Genomic DNA, 20,444 nt, shown 5'->3' with positions numbered 1-20,444 from the left:
TCTTCTGCAATTCTTCACTATAGTTAGTAAAGATGTTCCAGATCTGTAGTGAGAGGTCTAGGCTGCCCACCCCCCATGCTACATTTTTCTTTCCCCTCTCTGCCTCAGTGCTTACGAACAAATAATGTTGAACTACTATATCGTAATGTAATCGAGAGCAAGCAAAACTAGGGTGGTAAAACCTGGTCCCAACTTTTTCCTCTCTTTTTTTGTGTGTGTGTCCCTGCTGGCTACAGGCTTGGGATCTCCAAGAACAAACTTTCTTCCTACATGCAACAGAGTCTGGGGCAAATGCCCTGTCAATAGACAGAAATGTTTTCTAACACCAAAAGCTAGGACGACATGAAGAAAAGTGAAGTAGGTGAAAAAAGAGCAACCCTTAAACTGATCTGCAAAGAATACAAAGGACACTGGAGGTACCAAGAGACCACCCTGCATTGGGCCCCTGAGAAAGGAATATATTGTTTAATGGGCCCTCCTGCCCTTCCTATAGCTGAAATCTGGAGCAATTATGTGACTTTCCCCCTTGAACTTGCAAAGGGATGTCTGCTCCTTGCTGCTGTTTTCCCTTTTAACGACATTCTAGGCTGTAACTTGAGAAGCTGGAGAGGGATGCTGGAGAAAGTTTAACTCAGCCTAGTTATTCCCGCCTCCTTCTCCACCCTCTGCATACAGACAGCATCCACGCCACGTCACCCAGGGCCTGCACTGGGACTCTTCGAAAAGTTTAGACGGAGATGTTCTTCCACTGCTCTCCGGGTGAGCAGGTCTGCTTAGCAGAGGAAGAAAAGCAGAGGCTTCTCACAGAAGTGTACAAGAAGAATAGAAGTTTATTTGGCCCAAGCAGATACTAGCTTTAGTCAACAAGAGATTTAAATGCAAAGGGGCAAGCTTATTGCCAAATATTGCTGAAGATTTCCAGTTAGGAAAGGCAAATTAATGGCAATTTTGCAAAGAGAATAAAAGGCTATTTCTTATCTACGAGGAAAACAAGTCTAATGGAAAGGGATCATTCAACTGCTGGAAAAAGAGGAAGGGAATCATTGTGGCTCAAGCTTTGAGAAGAAGAGAACTAGAAAGCATCTATTAAAAGAAGCAAAGACAACTATTTGCAGACATCTTCCATCTCAAGATAAATTAACTGCAGACTCCTCTGGGACATTTTGGGGCCATCATGAATATATTTCGGATTCTTGGAGATGTCTCTCACCTGTTAGCTATGATCATGTTGCTGGTGAAGATCTGGAGATCAAAGTCTTGTGCCGGTAAGTGTCTGTTCTGCTTCCCCTCCATCCTGCAGACAAGGTGCTGATGTGAAAACAGTGCAGAAGGAAAATACGGGAGCAAGCAAGATTATGAAGTAACCTGCACATCATAACATTAATTGTGGTCTATAACATTCAAGATTTAGAGTGTAGCTTTAGCCTGATTGAGTCACATTTATCTCAGACTACTGCCTGAGGATGTCTTAAACAAGCTGTCAATAGCTTGTTAGAACAATAAGCCATAACTGAAATCAAATGAAGTATAGGTAGGAAGCAAGAGAAGCAGCTATTGAAGCAAGGAGCATTGTATGCACTCCTGTAGAGCCCACTGAAAGTCAACTCCTATCTTCTCCTTTAGTCTCGTTCTCAGGGGTGCACCCAGGTAATATTGGAGCCTGGACCTAGAGGCCTTTGGAGCCCCCACACGACCACTGCAAGTCAAGCATCATTTTTTAACATGTAGGTTATTGAGGGCACAAACCACACCACCCAGGACAGACTAAAGAGGATTTGGGAACCCCCAGGGGGTGTGGAGGCCCTGCCCTGGACTTCGGCCCCGAAGTCCAGGGGTAAGAGCATCTCTGCCCATCCTAGATGATGATGTACACCGTTTTCTTGATGTGGCAAAAGAGGTTGCCCAGAAAAGGTCCTTTCTTATGCTTGCAATGTGTAGGGATGTTAACTCCTACACTGATTCTTAAATAAACCACAGTTCATATACTCCCAAATCTGCCGATTAAAATGTCCACACAATTTGATTTGGTTGCCATTCTTTTCTGCAAAATGGGAATTTGTAGTGACCTGCACATTACTTCTGTGTCGACTCACTACCTGGAACACACTTGATCTGCCGAAGCAAAGTAAAAGTTATTTGGCAAATCCTTCATTTTATGCAGAGTAAAGATTTCTTGGGGGCGGGGGATGGAAGAGAAATGCGTACAAATGAAAATAGGATGCAAAAGAAGCTTACATCACATAAACAAAGGTAGCAAACCCTTTTAAACCTGGAGTACAGAAGCCTTCAGAAGGATGATTCCGAGCAAACTTGGACTTTATTAACCTCTGTTATAATTGACGGAAATTAGAGGAGCCATGGTTTATCTGGAGCAACTTTTCTTCTCTTCAGTCCCCCACTGTACTCTCCCTAAGGAGTTGAAACTGGCCCGCAGGCAGGCAGATGGAGACACTTTGCATGAAATGAAAGGCACCATGAGTGCAGATTAGGGAGAGCTGCTACATTCCCATGTTTTGGACCAACAACAACTTATATTTTTTAAAAACTTGATGAGAAATGTTAAAAGCCACAACTCAAGGCTCTTAATACACACTTTTCTACAACAGGCCTTTAATTCTCCTCTGAAATCTCTCCCCACCCACGCGTTAGCATTGGATCAGGAACTATAAGATGTTAGAGTCCCAGATCCAGTGCTAACTTTTTGCTTTGCTGGTTTTATTCCTTCCCTCATCCTCTTTTGCAGAATTTTTTCTGCTCATTTGGTGGCCTCTTTTTGAAAAGTAATTCCTTTATATAGAGAGGAATAGAGTCTTGTCTAAATCTATAGAGACATAGTGTCCTGCCAGTGAGTCGATCCCACTCCAGCATTTCCCTCTCTGCTTTTGTGGCTGGAATCAAGGCTGCATCTGGAAGGAGTGGCATTATGATGTGGCAGTCAAAGTGGTACAAGCATATCACAGTTCCTGATAGGTATGTGTGTACATCCTGGGACAGTGGGAGGAAGGGAGAGCATGCAAAATCACGTTTTTCTCCCTGCATATAGAGTAATTTATATGTGACTTGCCTCTCTATACAACCTTGTTGAGGCTGCAAAACAATGTAGACATGTTGTTGTTAAATATCACAAGACCACACCATGCATAGGTGATTAAACAGTGAGGCAGAATTACTCACTTTTATTCCTTCTGCCCAAAGAGGCCTATGTTCATATCCACCCACAAAATTTACCCAGTAAAAGGCATAACCTTCTATCTTAGTATCTCAAAAGAATTTATTTTAGTATCTCAAAAGAAATTATTCTAGGCAGATCTCTGGTGTGGTGAGAGTCACAAAACAGTTCAAATTATATTTTAAGTTCTTGTAATTGAGCCTAAATACATGTGAACAAAATAATCACATATTCATTCCTAGCTTATCCCTGCCAGGGGTGCCAAGCCCCTGCCCTGTGCATTTGAGGAGTTAATCCCCGAAAAGAGGAGTCCCCGTCTGTCTCCCCAAAATGTATTTTTCTCCCCGCAAAGTGTCTTTCCAGTCCCCCAACACCACCCAGTTTAAGTGAGGAGCTGCTGCTCATGCTTTCCCTCTTTCATCACGCCTGATCCCTGCCACCACTTCTCTTCTCTTCTTCTGTTGTCTCCCTTGTGTCCAGAGAGGAGAGCTGGTTTTGTGGTAGCAAGCATGACTCGTCCCCTCAGCTAAGCAGGGTCTGCCCTGGTTGCATATGAAAGGGAGACTAGAAGTGTGAGCACTGTAAGATATTCCCCTCAGGGGATGGAGCTGTTCTGGGAAGAGCAGAAGGTTTCAAGTTTCCTCCCTGGCTTCTCCAAGATAGGGCTGAGAGAGATTCCTGCCTGCAACCTTGGAGAAGCTGCTGCCAGTCTGTGAAGACAATATTGAGCTAGATAGACCAATGGTCTGACTCAGTGTATGGCAGCTTCCTATGTTCCTATGTTCATTTTAAACTGAGAGCCCCTTGAGGCCAGGACCTGTATTTTCATTCTTGGTAAAGTGCTGTCTACATTGATGGTGCTATAAATAAATGAATAGTAGGGCTAGCCCCGTGTTCTTCATTGTAAGACCCAAGGGCAGCCCCCATCAACCCTTAAGTGTGGCTTCCTGACTAATTGTTTACTAGGTCGGTAAGAAGCTGAAGCTGAATACTCTGCACAGACCCCCTGGAACAATGCAGAGACTATCATTCCCACTTTGCTGTGCTGCACTTTGCCCAGCACCATGGGGGCTCCTTTAACGGAAATGGAGCCCTTTTGAACCCTTGAACCGTCTTGGAAGATGTGCATGGGGTGCTGGGAAGTGTAGCCCTTTCCAGTGCTTTTCTTCTAGAGCATTTAAGAGAGGGCTCCATCTCTCTTAAAGGGCTCTCCCAGCACTGAGAAAAGCACAGTATTGTGCAGAAATCTACAGAGTGGGAAATGGCTTTTGCATTGAGGGGTGTTGGGTTGGTTTTTTTGCCAAAGTGGCCCCAGCTTTAAAAATAGTGATCACTAGGCTAGCCTCTTCTGTTTGTATGAACAGACTGCAGAGAGGTTTATAGTTTTATAGCTCTGTTTTTCCATTTGGATGAGAAGCAGTATACAAATAATGCAAAATAAATTAGCTAAACGGAGAGGCAGGAGGGACAGGGTGGGACAGGCAAATAGGATGAGACCGAATGAGAAATCAAAACTATACAAATAGATTTGGGAGTCGTCATGCATACAAAATCATGGGTTAAAACATGAGATCATGCCAGGTGTAAGCAGAGAAGAGCAGAGGACTAAAGATTGTAAGAGCCTTGCAGGAAATGTGAGGATAAGTCATGAAAGGAGCAATAAAGAGAGCAGTTGGTGAGAACCTCCAGAAAAGGACAATATCTCAGGAGCCTAAGGAGGAATGCAGACTGGATATTGATAGCGTTTAGTGGCAGCTTAAGGCCTCTGTGCACCTTAGGCAGGGGGCCAAATACTCTCTTTCTTGTATGCACACACACCACTTTATTTTTAAAAAGCAGGGTGCAAAAGAGCACCTTGCTGATGCCCCAATAATTTGTTGCCTGAGGCAACCGTCTCACCTTGCCTCATGGAAGGGCTGCCCCTGATAGTGTCAAACATAACAAACAGGCCAAGAAGAGCAAGGACTGAGAAGAAACCCTCTGACAGGCAGCAAACATCAGTGGGAGCCATTTCAGTGAATCAGGATAGGCAGAATCAATATTAGAAAAAGGAAAGAAGTGTAGGACAAAAAATGTGAGTAAGAAGCAAAAACATCTGGTGCAGATCACAAGCTTATGATCAGGGGGAGGCGGAAGATGGAGCAGTGGCAGGAGGAAAAGTATCATTTTAAAGGACTCCAGCTGTGTAGTACAACACAAATACCTCCACTTCCTAACAAATAGGTCCCAATCTACTATTTTGCAATCACTGCTGTATACCGATCAACCTTTTTCTGATTCAGGCAAGTTTCCTTGCTGAGGAAACACTTCAATGGTTCCATTTCTACAGCAGACATACTGTATACCCTAATCAGATGATGTTGTTGTTAAATTTATATCCCTCTCTTCCTCCAAGGAGCCCAGAGTGGTGTACTACATACTTGAGTTTCTCCTCACAACAACCCTGTGAAGTAGGTTAGGCTAAGAGAGAAGTGACTGGCCCAGAGTCACCCAGCTAGTCTCATGGCTGAATGGGGATTTGAACTCGGGTCTCCCCGGTCCTAGTCCAGCACTCTAACCACTGCACCACGCTGGCTCTATATAACACAGTAATATAACTGCATACATGCATGTACACAATTGCATGTACACAATTACAAATGCTACTGGGAAGTCCCACGTCCCAGTACTAATACTGGAGTGTGCTAATAAAACTGCTAATATTATAATGCCCTTATACAAAACTATGGTGCGGCCACACTTGGAGTACTGTGTACAGTTCTGGTCGCATCTAAAGGAGGACCTTGTAGAACTGGAAAAGTAGAGAAGAGGATAACCAAGATGATCAGGGGCCTAGAGCACCTTCCTTATGAGGCAAGGCTCATATGGTGACAGCCAACAACCTGGATGGATTTAAGGGGTGGGGGGTTGAATAACTTCATGGGAGAGAGGTCTATCAATGGCTACTAGTCTGAGGGCTATAGGTCACCTCCAGCCTCAGAGGCAGGATGCCTCTGAGTATTTAATTTGTTTGTTTGTTTGATTGATTGATTGATTGATTGCTATATCGCCCTTCCAAAAATGGCTCAGGGCAATTTACACAGAGAAATAATAAATAAATAAGATGGATTCCTGTCCCCAAATGGCTCACAATCTAAAAATAAACATAAGATAGACACCAGCAACAGGTACTGTACTGGGGGTGGATAGGGCCAGTTACTCTCCCCCTTCTAAATAAAAGAGAATCACCACGTTAAAAGGTGCCTCTTTGCCAAGTTAGCTAGGGTACCAGCTGCAGGGGAGTAACAGCAGGAGAGAGGGCACGCCCTCAACTCCTGTCTGTGGCTTCCTGCGGCATCTGGTGGGCCACTGTGTGAAATAGGATGCTGGACTAGATGGGCCTTGGGCCTGATCCAGGAGGGCTGTTCTTATGTCCATGCTCACATAATTCAACAAGTAGTTCTGGTAAGAACTAATCTGCTACATTCCTTTCACTATCTCTACAACAGGACTAAATTTGGTCCAAATCAGCTCCCACTTGCAGCTCAAATGTTCACACATTTGCCATCTTGAATTGGGGTGGATGACATCATCACAAACTACACCACTGAGATCTCCCTATGAGTCCCTTGTTACCAGAACTGCTCTGGCGTGCTGACTAGGCACTCCAGCTATGCTTTTGGCTTATAGAGGAGAAATGAGCTTGGTTTGGAAAATAGTTCAGTTCCAGTATTAATTTTAGCAAGTCTTGGTGTATTGGAAAAGACAAGGAGGCAGAAATACAGTTTAAAGATTTATTAAGGTTAAAATGGGGCACAGAAGGCAAAAATCAGGTTACACAAACGCAATAAAACTTAGCTAATATTCTGAGCATCTTGCTGGAAATAATTTAGCTGAAGTCCTAATGGAGAGTAAATTGCTTTGGCTAAGGTTCTAAACCAAAGCCTGGTTGAAGTCTTGTATTAAAGCGTGCCAGTGAAGCACAGAGGGAGGCAAAGAGAGAAAAGCAGTGAGGAGGCTTAGAAGGGCAAGATGTTAGTTATACCTTATCCTTCCTTGGGTTGTTGGTGCGTTTGTTGCACATTGGTTGGCCTCTTCTCCAGTAGAAAGGCGGGCTGGTCTTGTGGTAGCAAGCATGACTTGTCCCCTTAGCTAAGCAGGGTCTGCCCTGGTTGCATATGAATGGGAGACTTGATGTGTGAGCACTGTAAGATCTTCCCCTCAGGGGATGGAGCCACCCTGGGAAGAGCAGAAGGTTCCAAGTTCCCTCTCTGGCTTCTCCAAGATAGGGCTGAGAGAGATTCCTGCCTGCAACCTTGGAGAAGCCGCTGCCAGTCTGGGTAGACAATACTGAGCTAGATGGACCAATGGTCCGACTTAGTATATGGCAGCTCCCTATGTTCCTATGAAAGCAAGAAAGAAATGAACAGCAAAGGACTGCAATTCGTGTGTCTGAAAGACTGCTGGATATAGTGTAATCCAAGGAGACTCTCTCTGTGCTGTGATGACTCTGGAAACATGTGGTCGGGCCAGGGCAAATATACTGAAAATCATACCCTGAGGTTTGAATTGAATCAATCAAGCGAGGCTTCTCCTTCCCTGTAAGGCAAGGATGTTTGTTCAAAACAAAGACGTCCATTGCTAGCTGGACTGAGTCACTTTGAATGGATTTTGCCCCACAAAAGGCAAAGGTAAAGCTATGCAGATGTGCTGCATTTCGTGAAGGGAGCTGAGCTCAGTTGCATATCTCAAGATTGGGGTGTGTTAATGATTACAAGTAGATAGTTTCTATAGGCCACTTGTGCACTAAGTCCTTGCCAGACAATTTGTTATTCGTAACCAGTTGGGAAATGTACCAGATCTTTGCTACTCCTAGAAAGAGTGTTTCAAGCTGTTGTTTTAGGCAAAGAAATTCCTCCCTGATTGGTTTATTTCTTTGAAATAGAGTTTGCTCACAGGCTGATGCCTCTCTGTAAGAGAAAGCGGGGTGGGGTGGGGTGTCCTATTCAATCAGCTTGCTGAGGCACATTGCCCCACAGCTGCTCATGCAAGTGACCACTTGTGAATGCAATACTGCCTTTTTAGCTTAGGCAGGATTAAATGTTCACTATTCACTGATCATAAGCCCATGATTCAGTGCTGCTGAGGCATCAAACAGGGGAGTGCTTTGCATCACTACCCCAAAATAGAGCAGTACTGGCAACATACTAAGCTGTAGCAAATTTGGTTCAAATTGGTTAGGTGAATCACAAGTTAGCCCTCTTGTGTCTCAAATGTTCACATGTCCACCATCTTGAATTGGGGGTGAATGACATCATCACAGACTACACCATTGAAGTATCCCTATTTGTCCCAACAATTGCACCAAATTTGGTCCAAATCGGTTCCCACTTGCACCTCAAATGTTTACTTGTCCATCATCTTGAATTGGGGTAGACGACATCATCACAAACTATGCCTTTGAGGTGTCAGTATGTGTCCCTACAGCTGTAGCAACTATAGTTCAAATCAGTTAGGTGGTTCACAAGTTAGCCCTCTTGTGCCTCAAATGTTCACGTGTCCACCATCTTGAATTGGGGTGGATAACATCATCACAAACTACAATGTTGAGCTTTCCTTTGTGTCACTCACTACAACTGCACCAAATTTTGTTCAAATGAGTTAGGGGGTTCACAAGTTAGCCCATTTGCACCGCAAACGTTCATGCATTCACCATCATAAACTATGCCATTGTGTCCCAATGTGTCATTCACTACCAGAGGTGCACTTAGGTAATTTTGGAGCCTCGACATAAAGGCCTCTGCTGGAGGGCCCCCCCGCCGCGCCCACTGCATCATCCCCCTACACACACACACACACACACAAACACTGTGACAAATACAGTAATTCCTATCACACATTTTTCTTTCCTCATTCCCCCCTCTGTCTCTAAGCTCCTGGCATGGGTCATAATCACACTTGGCCACCTGGCGCAGTGCAGGCCAGCAGCGACCACACCACCCAAGACAGTCTAAAGATGATTTGGGGGGCACCAGGGTGTGTGGAGGCCCTGGACTTTGGCCCCAAAGTCCAGGGGTAAGAACGCCACTGCTCACTATAACTGTACCAAATTTGGTTCAATTAGTTATTTATTTATTTAATTATTTAATACATTTTTATACCACCCCCCAAAACGCAAGGTTAGACAGTCCACAAGTTATCCCACCTGTGCCTCAAACATTTACGTGTCCGCCGTCTTGAACTGGGGTTGATGACATCACAAACTACACCATTGAGGTGTTCCTATGTTTCACTCGCTACAACTGTTACAAATTTGGTCCAAATCAGCTCCCACTTGCATTTCAAATGTTCACTCGTCCACCATTTTGAATTGAGGGGATGACATCATCACAGACTTCGTGCTGAGACACATCAATATGTGTCCCTACAACTGTAGCAAATTGGGTTCAAATTGGTTAGGCGGTTCACAAGTTAGTGTGCGCACACACATGGTTACATAACATCTGTTTAGGGTTAGAAAGTCATTAGAAAGAAATGTTGTGATGTGTGGATGCTCAGAACTATTCCACTAGTTGCCAATTTGCAACAATTCCCCTTGTTCTCTTGCTCAAGAGTGCGCTGAGTGACTGGTTCCCAGGTCTCTGTTTCCCCTCCAAGTTTCAGAGTTTGGGGCTCCCTCCCTCAGAGCACTGAGGGATCTCTGTAGTGGAGGAAAGAGAAAACAGCCGAACTAATACTGACACAGTACGGTTTGTATTGTAAGCACTCCGAGTTAATGTCACACAGTACATGTGTGCTGCATAGAGGCAGGCATATGCAGTGGCACTTAAAGAGCAAAGTGGTTCAAGATGTAGCAGCGCCATTGGGGGCTGAGGAATCAATTAGCAGTGATAGCAGTCCTGTCCCCCACACTCTCCTGTTCCCAACTCAGCTGATTTCCTTTATTTGAGTTATGTTTGGGGCATTGCAGTGGGGAAAACGCCACAAACAAAATCCCAAGAGAGAAGTAGCCATGTTTGTCTGTTACAGCAAAAACAACTAACAGATTTATTGTGGGTTCCAGGTGCATGGTAAATAGTTATTCTTCAGGATACCACAAGGCTCCTTAACATCATGGTTCCACAAATGAAAGTGGCTGCTAGCCAAAGGAACGGATTTACCCCTGGTTTGAGACCTGGGTATTTAAAGAATATCTTATCTTCCATCCTATGACCTTGTCTACCTGTTAAGATTAATTGCAGAGACCCTATTCCTTGACTTCCCATCACTGGAAGTGCAGTTTCTGCAGCTCATCAGATTTTATTTTAATATGTATATTGATTTTCTTTGTATTTCTTGATTATTTTATTGTGATTTTTAAATTTTATCTTATATGCTGCTTTGAAGATATTTGAGAGAAAAGCAGCCTAGATAAGCTAGCAAGCAAATATATTAAATAAATAAATAAATAAATTCTCCTTGAATGCTTTGGTTGGACAAAAAATGGCTCTTAAGCAATTCCAATTCAGATCTTATTCTCCCAAAACAAGTAAAAATGTAGCTTCAACAGTCAATAGCCTTTCTCTCTCCCTTTCTTTCTTGTAGCTGCTGCAGTAGCGCTGATTCAGAGCCATTTCTCACCAAGGCTTACATGCAGAAATAATGACATTTGCAAACTTGAAGAAAGATCATACTTCCTTCTTTCGAAGCATGTAAACAGAATATTTCAACTGCTGCCATGATCTAAGTGAACATTAAAAATTCACATGGTTGACAACCCATTGCATTCCAACATTTTCCATGTTGTATACCCATATTTTCTCAGACCTGATTTTTGTCAATATTTTTGCACCACCAGCCTATTCAGAGTGGGCTAGCAAAGTGTTATCAGGGTTTTTCATGGATATTGCCTCTTAAATTAGTAGCTTCTTGCATCTTCTTTTTAAACACACACACACACACACTTCAGTTTATGTGGCCACAATTAGGCCAATTAGGACTGTGCGACATGGAACACCTTCCCCGAGCTGTGTTCCCCCGAAAATCTGTCCTATCTTGGAGGGACTATTTGCCCCCAAGCAGCAATTTACTCCTGGCAGGGTGTATGTGTGTACACACACGCATTTTAAGTAGGAAAATAGTGCAGGAGGAAAGTGTATAACTTCGGCAGGGTGCATAACTTCAGCCCTCCCCTTGCTGTTGGACTACAATTCCTATCCTCCCCAGCCACAGCGGCCAATAGTCAGGGATGATGTCTATATCAGGGTATAGCTACAACTGAACAAAGGCGGGGGGGGGGCGACGATGATGACAAATGTCTCTGGGCCCCTAAAAGGAGGGAGCGCTGCCATCTGGGTCACAGCTTGCTCTTTGCTCTTGCCTTCCCACCTCTCTGAAGAATAAGGCAGGGGAGCAAGGACCCGTCTTCACTGTTTGTCCCAGGGCCCACTCCAACCTTGCCATGCCCCTGCCTGGCCAAAATTGTAGTCCTACAGTAACTGGAAGGCCCAAGTTGTGCCCCCCTGGTGCAAACCCTTCTGTCTGTGTAGCACAGTCCTGCTCTACCCGCACCCGCTACCATTTGACAAAGAGAGGGAGAGGGAGCTGCTTAAGCCCATCTATTAATGGCAGCTGGATTGTAACATGTACTTTGGCCCTGAGTAAAGAAGCACTGTTCCCACAGTGGGACCCGCATTTTCATCCTGGAAAGCCCACAAGTTCTACTTGCTTGCCTCTTGCTCAGTAACCTATGGAGCTGGCTGGAGGCCAAGACTGGAAAAGCCCTCTTTCCTTCCTTGTCTGTCACTGATCCTTTGCTTGGCAGGAGGATATTTCTTTACAGGCTGCCTGTTGCACTACTAGAAGAATTGAGTCCATCTGTGGGGAGCCCTAGTTGGCTGTAGGCATCTGTTGCTGCTGTTCCCACCCCCACTAAGAAATCTGCATCTTTAGGACAATGTCAAAAGTCCCAGCTGCTTCTGATGTTCCCCTTCTGATAACTTATTTTGTCTTATCGCTTGCAGGAATCTCTGGAAAGAGCCAGATCCTTTTTGCACTTGTTTTCACAAGCCGGTACCTTGATCTATTCACACATTTCATCTCTGTGTATAACACTGTCATGAAGGTAAGGACAAGGGACCATGTTCAGTTTTGCTCTCTCCATTTAGTTAATCAGCGGAGATCAATTTGCTCTCTCTATTCAGTTAATCAGCAGTTAATCAACAAAAAGCAAACTGTAAGGCCCCAACGATAAGAGGTGGGTCATTTTGAGTGGAGATTATGGGGTGGAGTGCCAATGTCTTCCTTGCAATCTACTGGTAAGTCTATCTACTGCTTCTTCTTCTTTGCAAGAGGCAATGGTGACATTATTATAATTATTTAGATACCACTTGTCAACAAACAGCTTCTCAAAACAGTTTACATAGAAAAAGACAATAGTTTCCTGCCTTCAAGGGGCTCATAGTCTAAAAAGAAACATAAGGATGCTGTGCTGGGGTTGAATAGGGTCATTTGCTCTCCCCCTACGTAGTATAGAGAGAATCACCAGTCTAAAAGGTGCCTCTTTACCCAGTTACCACCAGGAGTATAGTAGGATGCAGAAAAGAAATGACCTCGACTTCTCCTCTGGGTCTCACTCTTCTGCCCCATCACTTTCACTATCTTTCTGCCACTTATGAAGGCCAACAGGGTGGGGGACTGTCAGAAGCCAGAGTAATCCAGTAGGCCATTGGGGAAGAGCTGGGTGCCGCCATCCCCCCCACCCCCGCCGCCTATTTGATAGGTGGCCATGAGTGATGGAATGAGCATGGATAGTTGTATCTAGCATGCCAGCTGGTGAGGAACTATTCATTATCAAGCTGCCTTTTTCATGTGCGGGTACTTGCATTCAAAGGGAAACATCTACCAAACTCATAAGATTGACCAAGTTGATTCCACCACACCATTCCCTCAAACAATTCACATCACAAGTGTCAGCCTATATGTCTGATCCAGATATGAAAAAGACCATCAAACCCAGACCTGTTTTCAGGTAGGGTGGGGAAGGGAAGAGAAGAATATTGACAATTGCCCCTGGCCTCATACATAGAGAGGAGGACCACATCACCATTGACAAACAGTACATCGCAAAAGAGAAGAGAAAGAAGAGGCGTCTCCAGCAGTGTTCCCTGTAACAGAGAACCCCACGTTGCCAACTCCCAGTATCCCCAGCTGCAGTAGCCTGTGGCTAGGGATGCTGGGAGTTGTAGTCAACACCATCTGGGATTTCTTGTTACAGGCAACACTGGTTTCCAGTGAACCTTCAACCCAGGTTTCTCAAAGTCTTGAAAAGTTGTTTCTCAAACCAGGCTATAGTTGCTTCAGGTTTTCAGCTGATACTACCATGATGGTAGGCGTTCACCAACACAAGTCTCATCTTTTCCCTCAGCCATTGCCATCCCTGACCATGTGTGGAAGTGAGAAAACAAAGCAACTATGCTGAGTGCACCATTGAAACACTGGGCAATGCAAGCACTCTCCAGCTTTTTGATGCATTAGAAGCATGGTCTGTGTCAGGCAGAGAACAGGTGTGGAGCTGTGACAAAACCCAAAGGGTCTGATAGAGCACGGCTTCCACCTTAGGCAGGCTTCATAGTTCTCTATTGCGGCAATTTAAAGGGAGTATGGGAAGAGAGAAGAAAAGGAAATCATTAGGCTTTACACATTGATTTCTCTACAAAGCTTGCATATAATCATAGATTGCACTAGATACCAGAAAATTAGTACTTGGGTAAAATACAAGATGAGAGCAAACCTGTGTTCCAACAAACCTTGAAATGTTTGCACTAGGAAAAAGTGAGATGGCAAAATAATGTTTCACACACCGTCTCCCTGTGTTCTTCTGCAGGTTGTTTTCTTGATTTGTGCCTACATTACTGTGTACCTGATCTATGGGAAATTTCGGAAAACCTTTGATAGCGAAAATGATTCTTTCCGTCTTGAATTCCTTTTGGTCCCTGTCACAGGCCTGTCATTTTTGGAAAATTACAATTTCACTCCTTTAGAGGTAAGGAAGCCATGCATATTAATTATGGGGTTAGAAGATATAGGTGAATCAAAGCTTGTTCTTTACTCTGTGTGAAACAGGGCTTTTATTATACACTAGTATTTTTAAGCCCGTTAAAATAACGGGCGCTAGTTGGGTTGTGTAGATGTCTGTTAGATCTGTGTCTCCGTTACATCTTTTATAGTTTGACTTTGTAAGTGTTGATGTTTATGTAAAGTTCCGCCGCTGCCGCCTCAGCCCTCCCCTGTCCCCTCCATGCCGCGGCCGCACAAACAGGCCAGAACGGCCGAGAAAGACACGGGTGCAGAGACACGGGTGCACACCCTGGCTCTTTATTATAGAGGATACACTTCCCAATAAAAGTCACCAGGCCCTGCTTATTAGGTTTCTCTTTTACCCTCTTTAAGCATAAGGAAAACTGTATTGAATTTACTCTCCTCCTCCTCCTCCAGATCCTCTGGACTTTCTCAATTTACCTGGAATCTGTGGCTATCCTTCCACAGCTTTTCATGATTAGCAAAACAGGGGAAGCGGAGACAATTACTACACACTACCTTTTCTTCTTGGGCCTCTACCGTGCCCTCTATCTTGCCAACTGGATCTGGCGCTACCACACAGAGAACTTCTACGATCAAATTGCTGTGGTTTCTGGTGTAGTACAAACCATCTTCTACTGTGATTTTTTCTATCTCTATGTCACCAAAGGTAAGGAACTCGGGAGATGAAGTATGGCAGCTAGTCAGTGGCTGAAGCTGGCTAGCTAGTGTTGCTGAACAAAAAGTAGAGCATGCTGTGCTCTTAGTATGGCTGCTTTGGCTCTGCTCAACGGTCCCACATCCACTTTCCAAGAACCCAGCCAACTTTTTCCACCTGTAACTTCAAATACCAATACAGATGCCTTGCGAATGTGAAAATTTTAAAGTAGGAGCTTCAGCATCGTGGATGTAATAAGGATGTAATAAAACATTTAACTTCTAGGACACTATGTATGAAAAAGCAATGGAGTGCTCTTTGCACATTTCAGCAGTACCACAGGAGCCACTGTTTGGTGAGCTCAACCTAAAGTACTGCTTTAATGTAAAAAGGACCCCAGACTATGGGCAACAGCCAGACTCGTGAGGCATGACTAAGCATCATTGAAATCAATGAGACAAGCTAAATCAGTCATGACAAACTTGGCTAATTGATTTCAATAGTACTTGGTCAATAACTTATTGTGGTTGCCATCCAACGACTATCCTACTACTATGAATATTTATATATCATTTTTCAACAAAAGTTCCCAAAACAGTTTACATAGAGAAATAAAGAAAGAGGGATCCCTGTCCCCAAAGGGCTCACAATCTTAAAAGAAAAAAGAAAAAGACACCAGCAACAGCCACTGGAGGGATGCTATGCTGGGGTTGGATAGGACAACTCCAGCACAAGGTTGGCCCTATCCATCCCCAGCACAGTATCCCTCCACAATATCCTATTGTGGCCATTTCAAAGACTTCACGTCTTAATTACTAACAGCTGCCTTCCATGTTTCAGAGTTCACCTAATAAGATGTGTCATGGTGTGGACTTAAAAGTTATCACATATAGGGTTCTTTGCTGTTAGCTGTGGCTTCCCAAAATGTACAGATGAAACAAAAACCATTCACAGAAGCATTTTATCTTGCTTCATTTATGGGTTTCCTACAAACTCTTTTTCTCTGACATACAGATGCCTTGTGTTTCGTTTTGTAATTCAAAATGAAGTCTTAAACTACCACTGACACCAATGAAGCTCTTAAAAGGTTTCTAATTTACTCAGGCCTGCCTTCTAAACTGGGTAGAGATAACGCACTGTGGGTGCCTTCCTCCACCAACAGAAAACGTCCGTTTGCTGTCTTTCCTCCTCTACTAAATACAAACATGAAATTTTGCTTTTTTACTTCTAGTATTGAAAGGAAAGAGGCTGAGTCTCCCAGTGCCTATCTGAAGATGTGCCCATGCAAATCAAGTTCTTGAAGGTCCTGCTCCAAGACCACAAGATGCTCTTTTCTGCCATTCTATCACGTGGCTCAGCGTATCTATTCCTCTGCAGCAAACTTCAGTCTGGCTAAACTCTTAAATGTTCAAAGTATATGCATCTTATTTTGTATTAAATGCTTGTAACAAAATAAAATAGTGCCAGGTGTAGTCTCCTATCAGTGTTTTAACATTGCTACAGATGAAATAATCTCAGGGGTGAGATTTCATTCAGTCCTGATTAACAGTAAGCAGGCAGCTTTTTTTTTGGTTTAAGTCTAGGTTGTGAAACTATCAGCCTGCAGAGCTCAACTGACCACCTCGCATGAAGCCAGGACAAGCCCCCACTACTTTTCTTCCCCCTCACTGCCTAAGAGGCAGCATGTTATCCTATTTGCCTTCCAACTTGCGGGCTTCGCACACTCCCCCACAGCAACGGACACATGCCAAGTCTTTGTCAAGTCAGTCAATGGGGAGCAGCAGAAGTGCACCGAGGTAACTTGGGAGCCTGAACCTTAAGGCTTTTGGAAGCCCCCCTCCCCCACGCAAATTAAGCATCACACCACCCAGGACAGACTAAAGAGGGTGAAAGTCCAGGGGTAAGAGTGGATGGCAGCATCAGTTCCTGTGTTCTGTGAAAAACAGAGTTTGCCTTTGGGAGGTAAGTGGGATCAGTACGAAGCAAAACATACTCTGGGGAAATCAAACACAGCTCCTTCCCTATGGACAGAGCTCCGAGATCGGAAACCCACCTGGCGAAAGTGATCGCAACCAAGAACAAAACGTTCTATGGGGCAGTCGGAGCTGCCTGAAATAATTAGCAGAGTTCGCCCGGGCTCTCAGCCACCCGGGCGTGGGAGGGGGGAGTTCACTCTGGGCTCCTCAGTGCAGTGCTCTCTTGGCAGCCTTTCCCCATTGGCGGCCTGGGTTCTTTGAACCCTTTCACCCAATAGTGGCTCCGCCCCTGGAAGGGAGCAAGAATGGAACTGACTCCAAGGAACAATACCTATGGTCAATACCATGAGCACCTGCAATGGGCTCAAGGATAGAATATTGGACTTGGGGTGCAGAACTAAAGCCTGACGCCTGGAGGTCAATTTGTCCCTGCATTCCAAAGGGAGGGAAGCCACCCCTTTCGCTGTATCGATGAGGGGCCCCAAGTGCAAAATTGTAATCTGTGGTCTGAGGATACTCTTTGGATAATTCACAATGAAGCCGTGGGCTTCCAGCACCAAGAGGGTTGTTTTGACATCTCCCCGGCTTCTCAGAATCAAAGGGGACCTGATCAAAAGATTGTCTAACTAAGAACATGGACGCCTTTGGTCCTCAAGTGCGCCACAAGTACCACCATGATCTTGGTGAACACTCTTGGCGCAGTTAAAAGACCAAAGGGAAGGGCCCAATGTTAACTTGGCAAAGAGGCACCTTTTAATGTGCTGATTCTCTTTATTTAGCAGGGGGAGAGTAACTGGCCCTATCCACCCTCAGCACAGTACCTCCAGTGACTGTTGCTGGTGTCTATCTTATGTTTCTTTTTAGATTGTGAGCCCTTTGGGGAACAGGGATCCATCTTATTTATTTATTATTACTCTGTGTAAACCACCCTGAGCCATTTTTGGAAGGGCGATTGATAAACAAAATAAAATAAAATAAATAAATAAAATTGGAAATGAGGGTTTGGATGACTTCATGGAGGAGAGGTCTATCAACGGCTACCAGCCTGAGGGCTATAGGCCACCTCCAGCCCCAAAGGCAGGATGCCTCAGAGTACCAGTTGCAGGGGTGTAACAGAAGGAGAGAGGGCATGCCCTCAACTCCTGCCTGTGGCTTCCAGCGGCATCTGGTGGGCCACTGTGCGAAACAGGATGCTGGACTAGATGGGCCTTGGGCCTGATCCAGCAGGGCTGTTCTTATGGAGGTAAGCCTCCTTGAGGTCTACAGATGTTAGGTAATCCCCCAGTTGGATGGCCATCAGAATTGAACAGAGGATCTCCATATGGAAGTCCCTCCTCCTCAGGAACTGATTGACAAATCTGAGGTCCAGAATGGCCCTCCAGTCCCCATTCTTGTTTGGCAGCAGGAATAAGATGAAATACCCCCCCCATCCCCTCTCTGGTGGGACTGTTTAAATTGCCTGTATCCTGGACAGGTGTTAAATGGCCTCCAACATCAGGACATGCTTGGACGCCTTGTATGACTGAGGAGATAGCAGGAAATGGTCTGGTGGTTGGGTGGAAAACTCCAGGCAGTATCCTTGGGACATGGCCTGATGGATCTAGACATCCAAACATGCCCCCTACCAAACCTCTGCAAATGCCTGCAACCTGCCCACCCCCAGGGAGGGCAACAGTAACCTGCCCCAAGGGCAGTCCTTGGGCAGCGTTGCGCTTGAAACCAGACTTGGCGTGTTGACCGGCATGCTGGGGCCTGTGAAGTGCATTGTCTCAAAAGGACGAATGCGTTTTGGACCAGGTGAACCTGTCTTGTCAAATTGGGGCATGAATGAAAGCCTGGCTTAAAGCCCATGGAGGTGGACAGAAAGGATTTACGTTCTTGCCTTTGAGTTGCCTCCGCTATGGTGTGTTCTTGCATCCACTATGGCATGCCATATCAGGGCTGCGCTCAGGGGAATATCCTCCTCCCTATTCTCCACTGCGGCTGCCTGCTGAGGGGCCGCAGGATATGATTGCTTGTTGAGCAGGGCACAAGAAGACTCAGTTGAAGCCTGAGCCCTCCTGTCCTCAAACCCCTCCCCCATTGTGGCCAGCTGGAACCGAAGTGCTAGGACCCCCCTCGGACAGCAACCCCTCCTGTAGCAGAGCCTTACATGCTGCAGCGGTCCCATCCACCTTTCTTTTAGCCACCTTCTTCTTGGTGATCCTGGGGGATCAAGCCTTGGGTGCGGGCTGAGTTGCCGGCACCCACTTGGTCCAGCACACAGAGTGTGCCATCGAGGCCTCTGAGAGAGAGGGAGAGACCTCTCTCTCACTGTGAGAGACATCAGCAGCCATGACTAGGCTGGAATGCCAAAAACCGCCGTGGAGGCCACAGGAGTCGCAAACCTTGTGGTGCTGTCTCCCTGGATACCCTGACTAGCACTGAGGCACGCAGGAAAAGTGGGAAGGGAGAAGGGTCTAAATAACAAAGACAACCAACTTGAAAAAATACTCTCCTCGCAAGAAACGGAGCAATTTTTTCAGCACCTGCTGGAGCGAGACAGGGTGAAAGACAGCTGAGGAGATTGCGCCTCCCTCCTGGTGGCAAGCAAAGCTCTGTGACTGGCCCTGCCTAGGAGCAAGAGGTCAAGGCATACAACCATCGTCTGAGGAAAAATTATTGATCTGCAAATAAAAATCTGTTGAAAACAAATTAAAAATGAGAGTTATGTTCAGAATTGCTTCAAAAAATATTAATTTCCCCAGGACATATTCTGGTGTAAAAAGTAGTGCATTCAGCTAATTTCAGTGGCAGGATTGTGTATGTGATATTCAGAATTTCTTTTTTTAAAAAAATTACCAAAAATTTAAATTTTCCCTGAGCAGTTTCTGGTATAAAAGTAGCGCATTCAGCTAATTTAAGTGGCAGGGCAAAGGAAGAAAGTGAGAGAGGGAAGGAAGACAGAAGGCAGTTGGAAGCTGTGTAAGGCTTTGTGTGCCCCCACCCACCCCCAGGTGCTTTGGAATCAAATCTGATCCACCTGCCAATTGAGTTTGACACCCCTGCTTTAAGTAGTGCCCAAAGTTGGTCTTATTTTGTTCTGGTTCAGACCAATCAAAGTTCAGTAAACAAGTGAGTAAAGCTTAACTAGTGAAAAAAAATGCAGTGAGTCTGAACTGTGACAGCCAAGTCAGCTAAAAAAAAAATACTCTAAGTGTTTATAAGCTACAGTCTTAAGCAGGCATGCACAGCTAACAGAATTCAGCCTACCAGAGGTTAAAGAAGTGTTTTTGCTACCTACCAAGATTGCATTAATTTTGAACACCATGTGGGCCATATTTAGCTTGTTGAATTACAAGCTGTGTAGGCCTGCCTTAGAGCCTGCCCACAGGAGAAAGCTGCACTCTGCAATATTTGGGAGCCTATAGCCCTGAGCCATTTTTGGAAGGGCGGTATAGAAATCGAATGAATGAAGGCAGCAGCCTGCAAGGAATTCCCTTTAACAACTAGATACAGTACACAAGCCCTTAATGGTAAAAGTGCTTTAAAGTCAGTTTCAACACTAAGCACAACTACAGCAACTAAGCAATATGATATTGGAGAGGTAGGAAGTACTGTCCCC

General features: G+C 45.0%; 1 protein-coding gene across 1 annotated transcript; it reads left to right on the top strand.

The window, feature by feature from the left end:
• The first annotated feature begins 240 nt into the window (after positions 1 to 240).
• On the top strand, positions 241 to 16,336 carry KDELR3 (KDEL endoplasmic reticulum protein retention receptor 3). Its single transcript, XM_053258214.1, has 5 exons — positions 241 to 1,265; positions 12,151 to 12,251; positions 14,013 to 14,171; positions 14,624 to 14,876; positions 16,096 to 16,336. The coding sequence occupies exons 1-5, from the start codon at positions 1,175 to 1,177 to the stop codon at positions 16,134 to 16,136; spliced, it is 645 nt and encodes a 214-aa protein (XP_053114189.1). The 5' UTR covers positions 241 to 1,174; the 3' UTR covers positions 16,137 to 16,336.
• The last annotated feature ends 4,108 nt before the right edge of the window (positions 16,337 to 20,444 follow it).

This window comes from Hemicordylus capensis, chromosome 5 (genome assembly GCF_027244095.1).
Source record: "Hemicordylus capensis ecotype Gifberg chromosome 5, rHemCap1.1.pri, whole genome shotgun sequence".
NCBI classification, from domain to species: Eukaryota; Metazoa; Chordata; class Lepidosauria; order Squamata; family Cordylidae; genus Hemicordylus; species Hemicordylus capensis.
The sequence above is the reverse complement of the archived record's forward strand: the minus strand, read 5'-3'. Positions and strand labels throughout refer to the sequence as shown.